The 20,767-nt window shown below is 37.3% G+C and overlaps 8 protein-coding genes across 8 annotated transcripts; 4 read left to right on the top strand and 4 right to left on the bottom strand.

Annotated features, from left to right (window-relative positions):
• Nucleotides 1-431: 431 nt before the first annotated feature.
• Nucleotides 432-3,472, bottom strand: SPOG_01666 (uncharacterized protein). Its single transcript, XM_013166771.1, has 2 exons — nt 2,145-3,472; nt 432-2,101 (listed from the first exon to the last, which is right to left on the bottom strand). The coding sequence occupies exons 1-2, from the start codon at nt 3,404-3,406 to the stop codon at nt 502-504; spliced, it is 2,862 nt and encodes a 953-aa protein (XP_013022225.1). The 5' UTR covers nt 3,407-3,472; the 3' UTR covers nt 432-501.
• Nucleotides 3,473-3,539: 67 nt separating this feature from the next.
• SPOG_01665 (RNA polymerase II associated Paf1 complex subunit Tpr1) lies at nt 3,540-6,998 on the bottom strand. Its single transcript, XM_013166770.1, has one exon. The coding sequence runs from the start codon at nt 6,926-6,928 to the stop codon at nt 3,740-3,742; it is 3,189 nt and encodes a 1,062-aa protein (XP_013022224.1). The 5' UTR covers nt 6,929-6,998; the 3' UTR covers nt 3,540-3,739.
• A 646-nt stretch (nt 6,999-7,644) lies between these two features.
• Nucleotides 7,645-10,976, top strand: SPOG_01664 (uncharacterized protein). Its single transcript, XM_013166769.1, has one exon. It carries the CDS (start codon nt 8,107-8,109, stop codon nt 8,926-8,928), a length of 822 nt encoding a protein of 273 aa, XP_013022223.1. The 5' UTR covers nt 7,645-8,106; the 3' UTR covers nt 8,929-10,976.
• On the bottom strand, nt 9,383-10,414 carry SPOG_01663 (uncharacterized protein; the record flags this gene model as incomplete). The annotated part of the gene is made up of 3 exons (XM_013166768.1): nt 9,383-9,566; nt 9,737-9,954; nt 10,346-10,414. 3 exons carry the CDS (start codon nt 10,412-10,414, stop codon nt 9,383-9,385), a joined length of 471 nt encoding a protein of 156 aa, XP_013022222.1.
• Nucleotides 10,977-11,045: 69 nt separating the features above from the next.
• SPOG_01662 (cargo-transporter Ypp1) lies at nt 11,046-14,177 on the top strand. The gene is made up of 4 exons (XM_013166767.1): nt 11,046-11,311; nt 11,359-11,470; nt 11,515-12,025; nt 12,065-14,177. The coding sequence occupies exons 1-4, from the start codon at nt 11,303-11,305 to the stop codon at nt 13,998-14,000; spliced, it is 2,568 nt and encodes an 855-aa protein (XP_013022221.1). The 5' UTR covers nt 11,046-11,302; the 3' UTR covers nt 14,001-14,177.
• Nucleotides 14,070-16,113, bottom strand: SPOG_01661 (V-type ATPase V1 subunit B). The gene is made up of 5 exons (XM_013166766.1): nt 16,066-16,113; nt 15,956-16,027; nt 15,842-15,890; nt 14,895-15,744; nt 14,070-14,816 (listed from the first exon to the last, which is right to left on the bottom strand). The coding sequence occupies exons 1-5, from the start codon at nt 16,104-16,106 to the stop codon at nt 14,335-14,337; spliced, it is 1,494 nt and encodes a 497-aa protein (XP_013022220.1). The 5' UTR covers nt 16,107-16,113; the 3' UTR covers nt 14,070-14,334.
• Nucleotides 16,114-16,729: 616 nt separating this feature from the next.
• On the top strand, nt 16,730-18,618 carry SPOG_01660 (alpha-1,2-galactosyltransferase). The gene has a single exon (XM_013166765.1). The coding sequence runs from the start codon at nt 16,883-16,885 to the stop codon at nt 17,918-17,920; it is 1,038 nt and encodes a 345-aa protein (XP_013022219.1). The 5' UTR covers nt 16,730-16,882; the 3' UTR covers nt 17,921-18,618.
• A 144-nt stretch (nt 18,619-18,762) lies between these two features.
• SPOG_01659 (translation initiation factor eIF3d Moe1) lies at nt 18,763-20,600 on the top strand. Its single transcript, XM_013166764.1, has one exon. The coding sequence runs from the start codon at nt 18,784-18,786 to the stop codon at nt 20,485-20,487; it is 1,704 nt and encodes a 567-aa protein (XP_013022218.1). The 5' UTR covers nt 18,763-18,783; the 3' UTR covers nt 20,488-20,600.
• The last annotated feature ends 167 nt before the right edge of the window (nt 20,601-20,767 follow it).

Here is a 20,767-nt window from a genome sequence, read left to right as displayed (position 1 = left end):
AGTGTATTGCTATACGACGAAAGTAAACAATCATAAAGTAAAAAAGTGAAGATACAAGTTTGTACGAATGAAAAGATATACGGATACACACACTCACATACATACACAAGAATGAAATAGATCACTTGTTAGAAGAGCTAATAGCGTCTAATTGTTTCCAGCTATACCTTCAATGGTCGAACGAGTGAACGTTTCTCTTCATCTTTTCTAATCTATCTAGAGGACAGTACTGCTACTTGTTAGTAAATCAAATTCCAAACAAACTTCAAATTTGCACCGAATAGCTTGTTTAGACATTCCACTCATTCCCATTCATACTCAATACTATTCTTCCCGTGACAGGATTCAGTCGCATTCAGCAAACGTTTGCTAATGCTCATTTTCTACAGGAATTACAGCTACTATTTATTTTTACATATACCAAAATAATTTCTATCTCAATAAATTAAGTTTTAATTAGTATTCCTAGCGATAATGCATGTTGCTACCTTTGTATTTACATTAAACATGATTTGATTTGCATAACGACTTTGCAAACTCATTATATTTAAAAAGTTGCGAAACATGAGCATCACTCGGACGTTCCCTTTTTTTAGTTCGTTCAGAATCAAAGTAACGATTCACCGAAAAAGGTTTCATCTCAAGTGCGAGACTATGTACGCGTTGGGGAATCTTCATGTAATTGTCTACTGAACGGTCATTTCTATGACTTAAAGACATAGATAGCCATTCATAGTCTTCTTTTTGATCCAGGTCAACGTGTAAAACCTCTTTCCTAGCTTTGTTCAAATCCTGTTTTAATTTTCTGATCATTTCCTGAAACTTCATTCGAAGTTTTTGTTCATTTTGTTTGAACGTTTCTTCCAGCTGTTGCTTTTCCTCGAGTAATACTTTCATAAGGTGATCATTGTCGTTTAGATTTTTTTGATCAGATTTTGTTTTCATCAATTCTTTCCGGAGCCCACTCTCCAAAACTTCAAAGCTTTTTATCTTCTTCTCAAGATCTTCTTTCTCTCTAGTCTGTTTACTCAACCTGTCAATTTGAATTTTTAGGTGAGTAATCAGCTCGTTTGTTTCGGAAACTGCTAGTTTAAGAGAGCTATTTTCTTTTACCAAATCTTGTTTTTTGAATTTTTCTTTTGACGGAGAAGGTAAAGCTGTAAGTATAACATCCCTAAAACACTGAGGGTTAAATTCAGAAAAAACCGCTTCACCCTTCTCGACAATATAAGATTGTAGTTTCAGTAAGCTTCTCCTAATTTCTTCGGAGAACTCCTTCCAAACTTTTATTATTCGCGGATAAGTATTCTGACTGTGCCCACCCTGATTTTGCGATTCGAAAAGTAATTTTTCGACTACTGATGAAAGATTCGGTGAGATGATTTTTTCTTTGGGAAAAAACACCTTTCCCTGTTCGTCTTTGTGTTGTAAGAATACTTTTATCTCTTTAGTTATAGCTGCTAATTCACTTATTTCACTTAGTACACCGTCCGAATCATCAATTTGAGTCTCATAAATATTTTCTGTAACCATGTCAATAAGAAAGACGGAGTTTAACAGCTGCACACATCGGTAGAGCTCATCAAAAGAGTTAAAAATAACATCACTAGCCCTTTCTTTTACCCAATTTTCAATTCGACCCCAGATATCCTGAAGAATTCCTTTATTAGGCCCTCCGGGATCTTTAACATATGCTTCAAATAAATGGAAAATGTCAATAATTGTGTCCTTTAATCGTAGATCGGAAGATAAAGCAAAAGCTCCATTTTCGCAAGTGAATGCAATTAACCATTTGCTCCATTCTGTAACCAAAATAATATAATACCACTGTTCAATAAAGTCTGAGGAAAGTTTTGGTTTCCCATTTTCGGCTTGGTTGATTTTATTGTAGATGCCTTGATTGAAGGAGGAAGAAACTTTTTGTATATAAAAAAGCATGAAAGAAATTTCCGAAACGCAGCCAGATTCGTCATCCAAATATAGCTTTTGTAATATTTCGAATCTAAATTCATAACATTGTTTTGTCAGGTTCGCTAAGTTATGAAAGACTTCCCGTACAAATACTGCCGTGTTGTCCATATCTGCAAGCGTTGAGTGAAAACTAAATTGTAAGAAACCCCTTCAATATACGTGTTTAGACTCACCTTCGATATTCAGTTTGCTCTCGTTGAAGTTTCTGTGTTTGCAGATTTTCTATGTTTTGAGAGAAAGTATTTTCAAATAAAATAAAAAGCTCGGCTTTCCGTTTGTCTTCTTTTTCTAAGGAAGCTATTTTGTCTGACTGATCTCGTTCGATTTCATCAGAAAGCTCCTTCAACAGCTGAAGATCTTTAACTTGAATTTTCAATTCAAGGTTTTCCTTCTTTATTTCATCAATGGAGCATGCGTAATCTCCATCATTTTCGTCCTTTGCTTTGACTTCGTACATTGTTTTGTTGCTTACCAGCATATCTGCAGGCTTTTCTGTAATCACATCCTCTTGAGTAAGTTTCTTCATTTCAGTATCTTCAAATTCGTTTTCAATTCCTTGACCTTTAAGTTTACAATGTTTAAGCTGCTGTTTTAGTATTTCAATTTCTTCTTGCATCGAAAGCATCTTTTTCTGTAGCTTTGGCCGAATGCTTTTCCATGCTGAATTCATTTCCTTCTCCTTATTTAGCTCTTCCAGTTCCAAACTCGTTTTCTTTAACTGCTCATTAGCCTTATTGTGGGAAGTTTTGTAGTAGTTTAAACTGTTAAGGGCTTCGTTTAGTTCTTTATGCAACGTTTCTATTTCTAGTTTTAATTGAAACTTTGTGTTGCTTTCAATAATTGTATCCTCCTCCAGTAATAAATGGGGAGCAGAAATGCGAGAATTAGTAAAATCGATTGATGCTCTTTTATCATTTTTAAAGCTCTCATTTATTGGAGTATCTTCTAAAGAGTCACTTCCAATTGAAATAAGCGTAGTTTCAGAATCTGCCGTTAGTTCAAGAAGAGGAGTAGAAACATTTGAGCCTTCAACTTTAGTTGGGGTGGACACGTTTAAGCTTGGACAGACAACTTTCTTTTTATTATCCCTTCCTTTTGAGTTCTCTTCTTTTGTTTTGTTTTCCTTTGCTTTATAGGATGCTTTTGTTGAGGTCTGCTTGTCTATAGATTTTGGTTTCTTTCTTGAATCAGAGTTTACTCGAGTTTTATCGGTTTGTTTTCTAACATTAGTAGAACATGCTCTTATGAAAACGCCTTTTCCTTCTTCACACGTGAAATAGCGTTTTCCTTGTATTGATCCATCATTTCGTCCAACTTTGTCAACCATCTCCACGCCAAGCCAAATTCCAGACGCGAAATCGGTACTTCCAGCAAAACGAACTATTCCTAATTCATCATGTACTAAAACTGAATCTCCTACATTTACATAACTCATTTTTTAGAGATTTTACACATATTTGGAGTAATTGAGACAGACAAGAAATATTAACGACCGCTCGCGTCTCACGCGCTATGTCAACATTCGTACGAAGATAATCATTACAAGACTATTATAAAAAATAGTTAAGCTTTAGTTGTTATTATTTAATTTATTATTTACTCTAACATCTTACACAACATTCTCAACTTTTCTAAAAGGTATTAATCATTGTCTAAGTCTACGTACAAAGGGTAGGATATTAAATGAATTCAAAAAAAGACAAACCAAGTTACTACATAAAATTGTAGCTTTTTTTTAAGATGACAACAAGAGACATTAACGATCGGGTTAGGAAGAAGGGGAAGGTTCATTTTCTTCGTCAGAGAAAAGATTATCCAGTTCACCCTCACCTTTATTATTTGATTTATTTTCACTTTCGTGAGTGTCGTTGAAAGATTTATTTGGCGGGGAGGATGGAGAAGGATTCTTACCTTGACCTTCCGTAGATTCAGCAGGCTGTTCATTATCGGATTCGTCAAAGGTGTAATCTTCTGAAATTACACGCTTGCTTTTACGGCGCTTCTTTGATAATTTGTTTCTGGCATCTGAAAGCGGAATCTCATCATCATCAGTGTTATCTTCATTAACGGTGTCGGTGTCTTTATCAGCTTTAGAGCTAGATTTGCGTTTTCTTCTTTCGCCTTTTCTTTTTCTTCCCGAATGTTTCTCATCAGCATCAGAGGCAACACTAAGCTCTTCTTCAATTTCTTTTTCTTGGTTCTTTCTCCACTGTAAAACTTCCTCTTGCATACCTTTCCGCTCTTCCTCAAGCTCACGTTCACGTTCTTCTTGGGCTTTGCGCAAAGCTTCTTCTTCTGCCATTCTTCTAGCTTTTTCCTTCTCGCGATTGAGTTTGGCTTCATCGAGCTTGGCAGTAACAGCGGCTTCATACTCGGATTGTTGTTGAAGAGCACGCTCCAGTCTTTTTCTGGTAGTGTTTGTAGCCATTTTTACACGCTGCTCAATATCAGTAGGGGGGTAAGGAGGTTGTTTGGACGTCACTAATGAACTAAAAATATTCACAGAGTCGTCCAATTCCTTTATAGCGAATTTTAAGTCTTCCACGGTTCGAGAGCTTTCAGGCTGAGTGTAAATCAGTTCAGAAAGCTGGAATTGAACGAAGGCTACGTTGAATTGTAGGCTAGTGTTTTCTGAGTTCTTCTCCAAAGCCATTCTCGAGTACTTCAATGACTCTTTCAAGAAATCAGCGCGTTTTTCTTCGCGGCCTCGTTGCAACCACACTCGACCAAGGCAACTTAAAATTCCATAAACATCATCGCCACCTGTCATAGATAAAACAGTTTCAAAAACTTCCGTTGCTCGACTGAATTGCTTCAATTCGGCCAAGCAGTTACCAATATTAATTAACGTAGTAACATCTTTGATGGACTCGCGAATTTTGCTTAGGATGAGCAAAGCTTTAGAAAACTGTCTACTTTGAGCAAATGTCACGGCAATTCCTTGAGCGGCATGAGCGTTCTTCGGATCAAATTTTATAGCTTGATCGTAAGACTGGACAGCTTTAATATAAAGTTTTTGACGTTTACCCCGATCTTTATCGGTTTGAGCACGAATCTCCCGAGCTTGTCGCATATAAGCATTACCAAGTTGGACAAGAGAATATATATCATCGTGCCAATGTCGTAAGGTTTGAGAACAATGCCGAACCTCGGGATCCTCAGCGGGACGACGTTTTTGTTTGCTTAAATACCAACCAAAGAATGCCCGTACTTCCAAATTATCCGCATCATTCGTCATTAAATGTCGAATGGACTTAAAAGTCTCTTCCTGGGGATTAGCTAATTGCAACAAACAAAGACGAACACGGGCATCAGAGAAAGAAGGTTGGAGCTCTATTATCTTATTATAGATTTCCATCGATTTTTCAACATTACCAAGCTCTTCTTCGCAACGGGCAAGATTAAAATCAAGTACAAGTAAGATTTCGGGATCAATATCGAGATCTTCCTTTCTAGCCACTGAGAAATAATCCTTGGCGTCCTTGAAATTACCAAGATGGTAGTTTAACACACCAATGTTGTTCAAAAGTTCAGGGTGAATTGTAATATGAGCATTTTTTAAGAAGTCGTGGGCACGTTGCAAAAAGCTTAAGCTTTTCCTTGTATCTTCTTTTTCCCATAATCTAGCTTGAGTAATATACAAGTCAGAGTCGACAACCCTTGGTATCTTAGAAGAACCGATTAAATTAAAGGCACGATCCAAAAGCATCCGAGGCTTCGTAAAGTCGATTTTTATTTCGGATGCGTAGAGACACCCTAAAATAATTAATGCCTCTGCACATTTGGGATGCTGTTCAGTAATACGCTCAAAAGTCAACTTGGCACTAGTCAAGTCATTTTGGAGGATCTGAATTTGGCCTATTCCTAAAAATGATAAAAGATGGCGATCCTCGACAGAACGCGCTCTTTGGTAGCAGGTCATAGCCTTTTCATAATTTTGCATTTGATGATAGGCTCGACCCATCCAAAAATAGCCATCCGCAATGAGAGAAGGAGAGAAAGAATTTTGCACTACAGTATTGGCTAGCTTAACGCAGCCATCTAGACTGCGTTTAGAATAAACATAACCAGCCAGGATGCAAGAAGCGACGGGATCACTTGGCATAGCTTTAAAAGCAGCTTGGGTGTATTGTAAAGCTTCGCCATAGTATTGCAAGAAACGATCCGAGTTGGCATTCTCAAACGCAAGATCATAGTAGTATAATCCCAAATAAGTATTAACAAAATGATTTTGATGATCCAATTCTTTTGCACGAGTCCAAGCACTGAACGCATCATCTTTCATATTCAAATTCCAAAAGCAAAGACCGATACCAATCCGAGGATCAGGTTGGGCTTGCGGATTGCTGACGAGAGCACGCTGGTAAAGCTTCAAGGCTCCTCTATAATTTCCTCGAGAGTATAGAATACGGGCTTTGCCCATTAATGCAAAGACATTGCCTTCGGATCGTTGCAACACAAAATCAAAACAGCGAAGAGAGTTTTCTAGGGAATCTTTGTCAAGGGGGTTCAACAAAATTCGATAAATTCCATGAAGCAAGACATTTGCCTCTAATTTTGGGTTAAGGCGATTGGCAGCTTCCAGATATGTTCGTACATTCTGCAAATGCTGATCACGAGCAGCATTATCCTTCTTCCAAACGGCATGTCTCACCAGATGTAAATAAATAGAGCAAATATTTGCATTTAAAAGGCACTGACTTTCGGTATCCTTCAAAACATTCAGTGCGGAACTTAAAATGAACAGTGCTTGATTGAAAAGACCGCGTATATGGTATTCACGAGCAAATTTTGTCCAATAATCCTTTCCGGCTTGTTCATTTGTTAATATTTCTACCAATTCAGATGCATCCTCCGGCAAACTTGAACAGTCAATTTCTACAGTTTGATCTTCTTGACCTAGCAAAGGCACTTCAATGATTCGAGAGGCAAGAGTATCCAAGGTAAACCCCTCCATTGCATTCGAAGCTCTTCAGAACGTTGAATTCCTCTCAAGGAAGCAAATACAACGTTGATTGTAATTTCTTCTTCCAGCTAAGGTAGTCCTTGTAAAGTAGTCGTCTCTTCGAAACAGAAAATTGCGCACCCCGTTAAAGTACGTTAAATTTTATAGTGAGCCTTATAGTGATGTAAAAAACTAACATGCCGTAAAGCAATTTAAGAGGCAAAACAAACAATAAATAAATAAATAATATTTAAGAAAATAAGAGAAATTGTGAAATTTCTAAAAACTTTAATATCTAATAGATTCTGTTTCATAAAATATGGATTTCTTTTTGACATGACTATTACTTGCGCCGAAAAAGGACGTTCTTTATCGTTAGTAAATAAACAGAGAAATGATTATCCATATATCGTATTTTCTTTTTCTTTTCCTTTTTATCCGTTTTATTTGAACTAGAATAAAGTAATTTTTTGATTCTATAATGAGGGAAGAGATAGATTCGATGTTTCAAGCTTTGAATACATTTACGACTTGTCCAGTATGATATCGTAAAATCTTGCAAAGGCGCTATAAGAAACGAAAAACAAAGAAGCTACTTTGATTGTTATTACAATTAAAATAACGATTACTATTTTTATTTTTTTTTTAAGCAAAGAACTCTTTTTTATTTTGCACGTCTTGCGCATTATGAATGATTACAGAATGCAAGATGAAATCTATGTCTTGCGTAAGACTTACGAAGTCCTCAAAGTAAGATTGGTAAGGGAAATCGGGCGAGTTTCTCATAATGAAGCATTGACGCAGACGTATATGTATGTATATATATATATACATACTCTTGGTCTACGTACGTACGAATTCGTGAGTTATATCATATCCTTTTGATTTTAAAAGCCTTTTGAATTTTGAATTCAAACTCATCAAAGTCTGTTATTACAATAACTTTTATTTATTCATTTTTTTTTGTAAAAACTAGAGAAAGAAAGGAATTATTCTTAGTCAAGAAACGATAATATACCGACAACTTTTTTCCCGGTAATTTGCGACAGAAATCGTTTGAACCGAATATTAAGTACAAAGACAGATTCTTCCCGGACGCACTTTTAGCTTACATATAATTTGGTATAATTTGTTCAACTTTAATATCTTAGTTTTGTTTCCTGTGCGATTTCACATTTTCATCTTTCATAATGCAAATTACTCGTGAAACTAAATATATTCTCGGAAGTATTTTGTCTTTGGGAATCAGCTTTTCGACTTTGCTAGCTCATATATTTTCGAGTCCGTCGCTTCCATGGGTTTATAATCACAATGCGACTCCCTTTTTCGCAAATAAGATCATGCTGGGTACCTATATTGCGATTGAATACCTATTCTTTCTCAGCATGAACATTCCTCTTCTATTGCTTGGGGATCAGGTTAACGATTTCAGTTTCTCTATCATTCACTCCTCTATTTGGTATAACATCCTTGTCATTTTGACTGTTCTTACGTTTGTTCGCGAAAAGTTTTATTGGACGGCCTTATTGTCGTTACTTTTGTTTTCCACAGCGTTTACCATGTACAGTCAATCTCTTCGCTTAAGAAATGGCGTCATTGAAATGCTTACCATGAAATTTCCTTCGAAACTCGTCTTTGGAAAATCTATCTGGTTTGTTGTCTATGCCTTCTCAGTTGCCATTCATTGCCGGAGCATCGGGTGTCGTGTATTCTCTAACGTTTTCATTTGGTTTGTTGCCATCTTATATTTAGCACCCATTTTGGGTTTTCATGATTGGGCTCTCTCTCTCATCAGCGCTTACTTGTTTGGTGCCATCGGTGTTGGTCAGCTTCTCATTCATCTTTTTGCCCTCCAACACATCTTTGCCTTCATCATTTCTGGCCTAATGACTCTCTTTGCTGGCCTTTTGTTCCTTCTTCCTTACAGACAAAGGCGTGCTTCTCTAACTGGCGAAAGCGCTCCACTTTTGCAAAATGATGCTGGTACCGTCCCTGCTGGTGGTGCCGTTTGAGCTTTGGGAAAATTTTATTTAGTTTTTAACGTCTTAGTGTCAATGAATGTTATGAGCTCAATAACATGATGCTGATAATGTAAGTTTCGAGACTTTCAACCACATGATCCATGACGATTAGTGTAAGTAAGTGATAGTTAAGGTGAACAAAAGTATAAGTTTTAAGGCGAAAAATTTACTCAGGGTTTGATCTGGACACGGATGGCTTCCATCCACAACTTCATGAGTCTTTTGAAATTGACTTCAATGTGTTAGTTGAATGACAGAAATTATGACCCTTGCCATGAATGTACCGTAATCGCTGTCTGTCCACTTTCCATTTGTATACCGTACAACTAGAATGGTATGACTGAAGTTTTGGTTCGAAGTTCTTTCGGTTTGAGGGTATTGAATAAATAACTGACAGCGAGCTAATCAGTATTCAAAAGAAATATGACGAAATATGAAGGTTATATCAAACCTGAACGTGATCAAGTAGCCAATCCAAAACCTCATAATACCAACGAAGCATGTTTACTGTTTTTGGTACCCAATAGCTTTCGTCTACAAATAATAAAAGCTTACCAGGAATCTTTCTGTACTGTAAAGCGGAAAAGGTAGATAAAACTTCGCCTTCCTCTATTCGGTAATCTTTAGAACTACGAATTACAAGTTCAGATGTGTCCCAATTCCGAACAAAGTTGGATGGACTCGAGCGCTTATAAAAATGTTGAGTTTCCCAAGGAGTACCACCAAAATCAGGTATAAATGGAAGCGTATCTGCGTTATATAACGTGTTTGTACTAATGAAGATACCATCGTGACATACCAGAGCTCAAAACGACGACCCAAAGGATGTCCCTGGGTCCAATTAATCATGTACCTTTCATAGGAAGCACCTAGTGCAACCATTCGATCTTTACCTTGGGTCCATTGCGACAAATACGAGATCATAAAAAGTTGTATCAAAGTCTGAAAAGCCACCAAACTGTGCGATAGGACACTCAAGTCATGTTTGTTGAAGTAAATCCACAGCCTTCTCAGTAACTAATTCAAATTCGCCAATGGAACCCTTCGTTTCTTGAAGGATAATTGCGTATAAGTTGTTTCTGTCACAAATTTCCATCTGTATCAGAAACGAACTGGTAAATAGTCATAAACATGGATGTTTTAATGATTGTGTAGATCGTATCTTTCGGAAATATCAAAAGATATGAAGATTACGCGAAAGCGAACACTGTCTCCAGCAATAAGCAGCTCTGAAATAGAGGTATTATAACTGTAGAGGACACGCTCTGTTAACCATTGAGGAGACCTAACACCTTTTCCAATTCCTGATCGTTCTATACACCAAGTAAATACCTGCTTCGAAGCTATGCGTCGAAAAGGAATAACTGAACTCTGTAAATAGAACCAATAATCTTTGGCAGTTGCTTACGGCAGGAGAACATCTTGGGGCCTCCAGCATTACTTTGACATCAAACAATGCTGTTGCAACATTTGCCATCGTGAACACCAGTAGAAGATAATTTCAGTTGAACAATATCATGCAAAAAGATTCAGTCCTAGAAAAGGGAAAGAGAAAGGGTAAGGAAGTCTTGTCAATGGATTATTTAAAAAATTCTATACTTGTGACTCACTCTCAGTCCAGCTCATCTTATGCGAATTCTGAAGAATATAAAAAAACAAAGCTTAAACAATAGAAAAAAAAGGGTAAAGTTTCTTAGTGAAACTTGAGTGAGGTCAACAAATTGTCTAAAGTCAAGAACTTTCCTTTCAATGCAAATCTCAAAAGGTAGAGTAGCTTGCTAAGCTTTCTTATGGAAGAATATTGTCATAGAAAATAGAATATTTCCTCAAAATCACCTAGGAAATATCCATATAACTCATTTTCAGTTAATACAAGCAACCCATTTGGTACTTACTCTCGACACCTCAGAGATTCCATACGTGTTCAGTCAATAATAGCGAACAGTAATGTCTAAAAAAAAGACTTATGCTTCCATTGTAAAATGTATAATTCTTAGTTGTTGAATATATTCACTCAGAAAAAACAATGCTACAGCCAGATTTCAGTTAATGTTTACAAATTCATAAAAGTATTACATATTTTGTTTTAAAAAGCTTGCTTTCCTTTAAAACTGTATGTACTTAGGTTGTCTTTACTTTACCTAACAACATTACTGGTCATCGTTCCAACCTCCAGTTCGCCGGACTAACTTCAATTCTTGTGGTTTCGAGTATATTTTTACTTTTAACTTTCTTTAATTCTTTTCTTTGTTTTTTTTCTGTAAATAACTCTTGGTTTGTATTTAAAATTCCTTCGTGAATTGCAAAGTTTTGACATTCTTCCCTTCGTCCCTAGTGATCTAGGACTCTTATAAAATATCTATAGATGTTCTCTGTAAGTCTTCGGTATTGTGTTTATATAATTTTTCTAATTTTGGTTAGGCAAAAGCAAAAACATACGAATTAAAATTCGAAGAACATAGATGCAATGGTGACTGGCAAGCTATCCCGGAAGCAGCTCGAAAATTAAATAAGCACCAACCTTCAAAATCATGTAAGCATTATATTTTTCATAGCGCTAATGGCTTTGTGTTCTAGATATTTCCGAATTAGCTAAAATTGAAGCTGTACTACACTTGGCCCTACAGGATGAACAAGAAAAGCGAATGACAGATATTGATTTGTCTTCTGTTGAAAATTGCTCCATCTTTATACCCGCCCTTCCTATCGAGCTTACGAATCCTCTCTTACAACAGTTGAATTATCTCAATGCACAGCAAGCTTCTAATGAAGAGGAACAGCAAGGGATTGCTGTTCGATTATTATTATACATATCTAGAAAGAACTTCCAGGATGCCGTGGACCTTGACTGGTCTCCAGATGGATTAAATTTATCACCGGGTATGACTGGAATTAGCATTTTACAAGCAACCATCCTTTCGGCCTTAGCTCATTTTTCCATTTCCAATTATGAGGTTTCGTATCAATACGTTAGATCTGCTATTGGTATGATTCAGAGTGCCAATGTAAAGGATAGCGTTCCATTAGAATGGGCCAAATGGTGCGAACTTTGTTACGCTGTATACGCCCAAATCTCATCTATCTCAAGGTAAGTTTCTTTATATACATAGTCTGACCTATTCCGCAGTGCCAGCCAACTGGATAGAGCTTCCATTTTGTGTCTGTGTTCAGATTACTTTGCCTCTCACACAATTATTGATCCCTTGACCCGGATCGTGCACTTTAGACAAATTTTAAAATTCTCTCATACGCTATTCCAAGAAAACAATTTTGACTCACCCATTTTCGAAAAAAGCCAAATTCAAAAACTGCATCTTCATGACTTCACGTTTGCAATCGATTATGCTAAATACTTACTCGAGCATACTTCATTTCCTCGAGCAGGCGATCAAAACTTTTTGATTGTTGAATATATAGAATCAACAATGTCCATTTGGCTCAATACGAAACAGCTTTATACGTCCGCTGTGAGTCTAATAAACATATACTATAGATTGACAGAGAAGTCGTTTCATTGTCAACAATTATTCCGGTCCCTGGTTATTCTTTTAACTCATATAGAAGAGTATGAAGAAGCTCATCAAGCATTCCAGTTATATAAGTTCTTGTGCACAAAAGCACAAGAACGTAACTTCCGCCAAAAAGGTGCTAACAAAAGCTCTTTATCTGACTTAAAGCCGATTTTTATTGACTCCATTGAAGAAGTTGTTCATATCGCTTCCTTGATGATTTCCGTTTATTCACAATACTTAAATTCTCCTCAAAAAGTAATCGAAACCTTAGACTTCATTATGAAGATAACGTCCGATCATAAAATTTTAGAAGACTCGCAAACGTTTATTCTTATTCTTCACGCTAAAGGAGTTGCCAAGTCTTACCTCTATTACAGTACGAATGATCCCAGTGTAAGGGAAGAAAATCATAAAGAAAGCGTTTCCTGTTTCAAAAAAATTCTCGAAATAGAGCCTGAAAATAAGGTTGCTCTTTATCACTTAGCTATGCAACATGCAGAAAAGCGAGAAATTATACCAGCTATCGAAACTGTCAGGCATCTTTTGAAGATAGCTCCTGATTTTAATATTCCGGCTTGGCATCTTCTGATATTGTTATTATCTTGTTCTGAACAATACGATTCAGCTCTTAAAATTGCTGATAGCGTATTAGAATCGTGGAACATAAAACAAAGTTCCATAGATGGAAGATATATACTAGCGAACCCCTCTGAAGTCAGTTTCATGAATCGTTGTGCTTTAATCGAACTAATGATAACTAAGGTGGCTCTTTACGAAGCTTCTGTGGGAGTGAAAGCAGCTATAGATCTTCAAGAAGAACTTTTTACTTTCTTTGTGAGTTTGTTTGACCTGAATGAATATGAATGTATCACTCGAAAGCCACAAAATAGGATATCCTCTAACGACCGATTAGCGGTTGAAGAAACGGAATCAGAGAAAGGAAGCTTACTCAGTTTTTCAAAAAACTCTTCCTCAAAGAAGAATAATTTGGAAACTGAACGGTTTGACACAAACGACTATAGGGATGCTTTACATGAACGTCGCACTAGTACTATTTCTTCTTTCAATCAAAAATTATGGCTAACAGCAGCCAATTTATTTGTCAAGTCTAAGCAATACGATCAGGCTCGTGGTGCCCTTTTGGAGGCAAAGAAGCTTAATGTTGATTCTCCTGGATTACATTTGGTTTATGGATTATCACTTTTAGCCCAAAAAAGAGAGGCAGAAGCGTTGGAACAACTTGAATTAGCTTTGTATTTAGATGCGCATAATCCTATCATAGCTACAACCTTAGCTAAGGTTTTATTGACTTCTGAAGATGAGACACGCAATTCTCGTGACCGTGCTGACTCCTTGCTTTTGGAAACCACATTGCAGTATGGTTGGGATTTACCAGAAGCATGGTTCTACAGTGCGGAACTATTTCAAAAATTGGGTGATGAAAAACAAGCGGCTTTCTGTTATGATTACTGTATACAACTGTCTGATACGAACCCTATAAGAAGATGGAATAATATTCAACCACGATTCATGAACGTTAGCTCGGTTTAAATAAAAATGACTGGTCATAATCCATTCTTATGTTAATTGCTTGTTTTTATATTTATAATAAGTTGACGTATATCGTTATTATCGATTAACCATAGTTTAAAACAGGAAAATTATGTTTTCGGTTGGACAGTATTGAATGATAACTTGTATTTGTTAATTTTGAATAATAGTTCATGTCCTTGAATAGTTTTCCTTATGTCGTTTTTTGTCATCTAATTTCAAAAGAAGAAACTAATTCATTTATAGACAGCATTATATAAAGTAAATCCTTCATTGATCAACAAAATTATAAGACTAACATAAGGGCTATGCTAAGTAAAGCTACGGAAATCGCTTAAGAATCTTCAGAGTTGTCGATAACGTCCTTTGAGGAAGATCTAGTGTAGTATTGATCAAGAATTTTTTTGGGAATACGTGTAAGCATTTCGCGGGGAAAGATACGGAGGAGCGACCAAGCCAAATCTAAAGTCTCTGTGATAGGACGGTTTTCATAGGCACCTTGATTAACAAAGGTTTTTTCAAATTTACCCAAAAATTCAAGTGCCAAACGATCTTCTTGAGACAACGCCTCCTCACCGACTACAGACTTCATGGAAGCAGCATCACGACCGACAGCGTACATCGCATAAAGTTGGTTGGATACATCACCATGATCATTGCGAGTCATTCCTTCGCCAATAGCAGACTTCATCAGTCTAGAAAGAGAAGGCAAAACATTAATAGGAGGATAAATACCATTATTTTGAAGCTCTCGGTCGACGAATATTTGACCTTCTGTAATATAACCGGTCAAGTCAGGAATAGGGTGAGTAATATCTAAAAATGTGTTAGATTGAATCTTTATGAATTATAAATTCAATAAACTTTGTTTTTTCTTTTCAACAGACAACATACCATTATTAGGCATAGTTAAAATGGGAATTTGAGTTATAGAACCATTACGGCCTTCTACACGACCAGCACGCTCATATATAGTAGACAAATCTGTATACATGTAACCGGGATAACCACGACGACCAGGAACTTCTTCACGAGCGGCAGAAACCTCTCGTAGTGCATCAGCATAAGAAGTCATGTCGGTGAGAATGGTAAGAACATGTTTGTCGGTTTGATAAGCTAAAAACTCTGAAGCAGTGAGAGCCAAACGTGGAGTAATGATCCGCTCAATAGTAGGGTCATTAGCCAAGTTAAGGAAGAGAGTTACACGTTCAAGAGAGCCGTTTTCTTCAAAATCACGCTGGAAGAAACGAGCTGTTTCCAAGTTGACACCCATGGCAGCGAATACGATGGAAAAGTTATCTTCATGTCCATCATGTACGTCTTTTGTGGGTCGTTTTACCAAATCTGCCTGGCGACAGATTTGAGCAGCAATTTCGTTGTGAGGAAGACCAGCAGCAGAGAAAATGGGAATTTTTTGACCACGAGCAATACTATTCATACCATCGATGGAGGAAATACCGGTTTGAATCATTTCTTCGGGATAAATACGAGCATAAGGGTTGATAGGAGAACCATTGATGTCCAAATAGTCTTCGGCCAGCAAGCTGGGACCCTTGTCAATGGGAACACCAGAACCATTGAAAACGCGCCCAAGCATGTCTTCAGATACAGGGATTCGCATGGAATGTCCTGTAAAGTCTATGCTAGTCTTTCGGACATCAACACCAGAAGTGCCTTCGAAAACCTGAACAATTGCTTTCGAACCAGCAACTTCCAAAACTTGACCAGATCGAACTGATCCATCCTACACAAGACAAGGTTAGAAAGATGACTTGCCCATGATGTTCTGTTCAAAGTCGCTGAATCGTCCAGACAACTTGATATCTTCGTTGTGTTCATACCGGTAAATTCAAATTCACAATTTCATTGTACTTTGGACGGCGAATATTACTAGCAACACAGTTAGTGATCCCATCAACACTGATTATTGGAATTCCACTTTCCAATTGACATACTCAAGGATTACCAAAGGACCAGTAATTGCATTCACAGTGCTATAAGACAATTTAGGCTTGACAGAATAGTCCCTAAGGAATTAGCAACATTTCTTATTCTTAAGTCTTACTTGACAGCGGCAGCCGCATTAATATCAAAGAGCGAAGTCATGGTTTGGTTCTCTGGAAATTCATGCTCATCGGCGTCAGGCTCGTATAGATATCAAATAAGGCGGTCATAAGATATCATTATTTAAAATAAAAAAGCTCAATGTTCTCGTTAACCCAATTTTACACAGCTCAGTGTTCTATGAAAAAGGAATAACAGATTTCTGTGTACTCGGTAAATGATACCAAGGCTGTATCGTAGTATAGGGAAAATGCAAATCTTATATGTTTATTCTCTTTCTATTTATGTTATTTTAGTTTTATTCTTCTTATATGTAACAAGTCCAAAAACGAAATAGAATCGGTTTTCAACACTATGTTTTTGAAGCGTAGAAGGTCATGCATTGATAGCTTGTACCAATCCATTTGAACGCATAGAAAAGCAGGTAGGAAATAAATAAAGGAGTAGTTAATGTACCAAAAGGTTGAGAATTGTTTAAGCTCTGTACTTATACAAACTCAAATTCTTCTCTCTTGGGAACAAGATTAAGTAGCATATACTAAAATGCCAAAAAAAAAAGCAAACAGAAATAAAAACTAAAGTTAAAATTATCATTTATAGTTGTTAACAAAATTTCCTTAAATCATTTTTGTAATGGTGGAACACCACTTAAACCTACCTATCCTCTCTCTCTACTACGTGCACTTCACCTCTGTCAAATTCCACAAAGCTCCACACTGTTCAAGGAATCCTAAAACGTTTGCGGTATTCCATTGAGATTTGCCCGAATTCCTTCCGGAAAGTTGTAAGTTACAAAAACCGTTGAAATATTCAGGGAAATGTGGAATCCAAAGAAAAAGTCGGAAGCTTTGGCCAAGTTCAAATCATTTCCTTATCCCAAGCCAGGTGCTTCAGATTTGCTGGATTCGGGTCCAAGGATATACGCGAAAAGATCCTTTCTGCAAAAAGTTGTGTTTTTCGTGGTTCTTTTGCTATGCTTTGGGTTTTTCTTGAAGCACCATACGAGTTCTCAGTCTCACCACAGTAAAGTGGTGATGATCGTTGCTAGTAATGACGGCGGTGGTGTATTGGATGTTAAAAGTTCCGACCAATGGATTTTAGAAAATATCTCCCAGAAAAACAAACAAGAATATGCAAAGCGTCATGGATATGATTTAGTTTTCAAAAGTGAAGGAATGAAACGCCGCTATGCTCATGAATGGCGAGAATCCTGGGAAAAAGCAGACTATATACTCGAAGCAATGAAAAATTTCCCTAATGCTGAATGGTTCTGGTGGTTGGACTTAACTACCTACATTATGGAGCCTCAATATTCTATTGAAAAACACATCATAAATCGTCTTCCTAAGATTGCTGTTCGCAACATCACTGATCCCTTGGAATTCAATCCCCGCAATTACAAGCAAATTCCTTTTGTGGATTATTCAGAAGATATAAACTTTATCTTGGGTCAGGACTGCAATGGCTTTAGTCTTGGTTCTTTTATCATCCGCAGGAGTGAATGGTCCAAGCGACTTTTGGATTTTCTCTGGGATCCTGCCGTCTACGGACAGAAGCACACTGAATGGCCTCATGACGAACAGAATGTCCTTGAATACTTTTATGAACATAACGCTTGGTTACGTAATGGAATGGCGTTTGTTCCTTTAAGAACTTTGAACGCCTATACTAGAGGCGCTTGTGAAAGCGATAGTAGCAATCCGCAGTTCTTCTATAATCACAAACAGAGAGACTTTTTAGTCAATTTGGCTGGCTGTAATTATGGTAGAAATTGCAAGGAGGAGATTGAGTATTATCGATCCATACAGGGAAGTCGATCTGGTTTCTCGAAATATTTTTCTTTTCTCTCTTTTTAAATGATATATGCATTTGTTTTCTTGAGTCATTCTTTTAAAATCTATTCCCTACATCCCTAATCGATTATTATCAAAATCATCTTCAATTTGCTAACTAATATTCTTTTGAAATATTAATGTGTAGGGAAGTTTTGGGTTCTGGAAATTTACACACATGTTTTGTGTTTTTTATTAATATATGTCAACCATTGATAATCCTTGAATTGATGTTGATTTTCTAGTTCGAATGTCTTAATTGCTTATTTTATTTCATTGTGTTTAAATATGGCGACGATCCAAGATGTCGCCTAGTCCTTGAACGTGAACAGGCTTGGGATGAAGCTTTATACTTTTGATGAATCAAAGTGTACTGACATACTTTTGTTTCTGCCTGTGGTTTTCTCCTGTTGCAGCGATCTAGCTTTTGTCGTTAAGTGAACGTGTAGAATAGTTATAGTTGAATTGGTTTGATCAGTCAATTGATCAGCAAATATTAATTGCAACTTGAGGCATGAAAAAGTGTAAGAAAGGTACCAGCACGTAGTATATTTCAACTCTACTCTGGCACTTGTAACGATTTATTCTGTAGATGTTCCTCTTGATTACAGAAATATTTTAATCATACATTTGATGGCTGTTTTTGAAGGCTTTTGGTGTACCTTGGCTTTGCTGCTTGTTGCTAGATGAAGAGGAATAAGAAAGTTCGTTTTCAACGTTGCTATTTTTTTTTTTTTTTTTTTTTTTTTTTTCTTCTTCTGTTTTTTCTTCTTCTGTTTTTAAATAATAATAAATAATTCTTTACAATAATATTTTCTATGGAAGTGCCTAATGTTCGTTAACTTGTATTATAACCCCACGGCCAACTAAAACTTTACCACTCCCAAATGGCAACTGGATTCAAATTGCCTGATTTACCTCCCGTAAAATCAGCATGGGGTCCTCATGAAACTGAGCAGTTTAGTGAAGACGTCCCTTATGCTCCTTTCAGCAAAGGTGACCGTCTAGGTAAAATTGCAGACTGGTCGGTTGAACAACCCAAAGATGGTCGTGAACAAAGAGGCCGTCAAGGAGCTTTCGCTAATCGTTTCCGTGACCAATATCAAACTTATGGTCATGGTGCCGCCTCCGTTTTTGCTTATCAACACTCTGAAGATGAATCGTCCTTCTCTGTAATTGATCGGGGCTCTGTCAACCGTGTCCGTACCTCTGCTCGTAATGGCGGAACTTTGTTGAAGGTACGTGGCCGTGGTGGTCAAAATAACCAGCGTACTGGTGCTCGCGGTGGACGTTTCGGTGGAGGAGCTGGACGCGGCAATGAAACTGTCATGACTCGTGCTTCTGGCGGTGGTGGTGCTAGAGGTCGTCGTTTTGGTTGGAAAGATTACGATAAGCATCAACGTGTCCGTAATGCCAGTGTTACTGTCGGTAATGAATGGGAGTTGCTTGAGGAAGTTGAGTTTAGTCATTTGTCCAAGCTCAACTTGGCTGCTTCTTCTCCAGAGACCGTGGACACTTACGGTTATGTTTACCCTTATGATAAGTCTTTTGACAAGGTGCACGTCAAATCCGAGAAGCCCTTGCAGGCTTTGGATCGCGTTCACTATAATCCTACCACTACTGAAGATCCTGTCATCCAAAAGCTTGCTGTTTCGAGTGAAGCCAATATATTTATCACCGATAGTATCTTGTCATTGTTGATGTGCTCTACTCGTTCCGTTCACCCATGGGATATCGTTATTACCCGTCAAAGTGGCAAACTTTTCTTTGACAAGCGTGAAGGTGGTCCTTTCGATTACCTTACCGTAAACGAGAATGCTTATGACTCTCCTATGGATGCTGATGACCGTGAAGGAGTTAACTCTCCTGCTGCTTTGTCTGTTGAAGCTACTTACATCAACCAAAACTTTTCTGTCCAAGCCATTCGTGAAGTTGAGGAAGAAAAGCACAGCTTAAATAATTCCAATCCCTTCTATAACCCCAATGAAGAGACTGAGCCTTTAGCTGCTCATGGTTATGTTTATCGTAAGGTTGATTTGTCTCTTGATACCGATGACAAACCTGTAAATTTGATGGTTCGTGCTGAAGTTGATGGTTACATGAAGACGCCTTCCAACGAAGTCCAGTATGTCTCCATCAAGGCTCTGAATGAATATGATCCCAAGTTTACCAATGTTGCTGGCTCTGTGGACTGGCGCTCTAAGCTTGAAAGCCAACGTGGTGCTGTTTTTGCTACTGAGATGAAGAATAACAGCTGCAAGCTTGCTCGCTGGACGACTGAGGCTCTATTAGCTGGTGTTGACAGTATGAAGATTGGTTTTGTTAGCCGTTCGAATATCCGTGATGCACAACACCACGGTATTCTTGGTGTTGTTGCTTATAAGCCTGCAGATTTGGCCAACCAAATGAACATGAGCTTGAGTAATGGATGGGGTATTGTACGTACTATTGCTGATGTCTGTCTCAAGATGCCCGATGGCAAGTATGTCCTTGTCAAAGATCCTAACAGACCCATTGTGCGTTTGTACTCTGTTCCTCCTGAAACTTTTGAGGAGCCTACTGCACCTGCTTCTGAAATTTCATCTTCTTGAATTCGTTTTGTAGATTTATAAAAGGATAAAAGCGTTGGAAGAGAATAAAATATTTTTTAGGAATCTGAAAAGTGGATAAGTTTCGAAGAAAGGAACCTGTATTTTAAGTGTGTTTCAGTTACGTATATAATTGAATTGGTAGTATATACACTAATAAATTACTTAGTTTTTACTATTTTCAAGGCACTTAGCTTTATTTACATGTGCTATGTCGAGCTGGTGGTTTCACTCTAATCCATAAAAGTAATTAGTGCCAGTATATTTGTTTACGATATAGATT

The sequence above is a fragment of the Schizosaccharomyces cryophilus genome (assembly GCF_000004155.1).
Source record: "Schizosaccharomyces cryophilus OY26 unplaced genomic scaffold supercont4.2, whole genome shotgun sequence".
Taxonomy (NCBI): domain Eukaryota; kingdom Fungi; phylum Ascomycota; class Schizosaccharomycetes; order Schizosaccharomycetales; family Schizosaccharomycetaceae; genus Schizosaccharomyces; species Schizosaccharomyces cryophilus.
Note: the sequence above shows the minus strand (reverse complement) of the source record. Positions and strands in the feature narration are given on the sequence as shown.

Coding starts and splice junctions, on each gene's coding strand:
- SPOG_01660 (XM_013166765.1), top strand. CDS start 16,883: ATGTGGAATCCAAAGAAAAAGTCGGAAGCTTTGGCCAAGTTCAAATCA.
- SPOG_01661 (XM_013166766.1), bottom strand. CDS start 16,106: ATGACTTCGCTCTTTGATATTAATGCGGCTGCCGCTGTCAA. Junction 16,028..16,065: donor AATGCGGCTGCCGCTGTCAA/GTAAGACTTAAG, acceptor CTAATTCCTTAG/GGACTATTCTGTCAAGCCTA. Junction 15,891..15,955: donor GGTCCTTTGGTAATCCTTGA/GTATGTCAATTG, acceptor CTGTGTTGCTAG/TAATATTCGCCGTCCAAAGT.
- SPOG_01664 (XM_013166769.1), top strand. CDS start 8,107: ATGCAAATTACTCGTGAAACTAAATATATTCTCGGAAGTATTTTGTCT.
- SPOG_01665 (XM_013166770.1), bottom strand. CDS start 6,928: ATGGAGGGGTTTACCTTGGATACTCTTGCCTCTCGAATCATTGAAGTG.
- SPOG_01666 (XM_013166771.1), bottom strand. CDS start 3,406: ATGAGTTATGTAAATGTAGGAGATTCAGTTTTAGTACATGATGAATTA. Junction 2,102..2,144: donor GAGCAAACTGAATATCGAAG/GTGAGTCTAAAC, acceptor CTTACAATTTAG/TTTTCACTCAACGCTTGCAG.
- SPOG_01659 (XM_013166764.1), top strand. CDS start 18,784: ATGGCAACTGGATTCAAATTGCCTGATTTACCTCCCGTAAAATCAGCA.
- SPOG_01662 (XM_013166767.1), top strand. Junction 11,471..11,514: donor GCACCAACCTTCAAAATCAT/GTAAGCATTATA, acceptor TTTGTGTTCTAG/ATATTTCCGAATTAGCTAAA. Junction 12,026..12,064: donor CAAATCTCATCTATCTCAAG/GTAAGTTTCTTT, acceptor CCTATTCCGCAG/TGCCAGCCAACTGGATAGAG.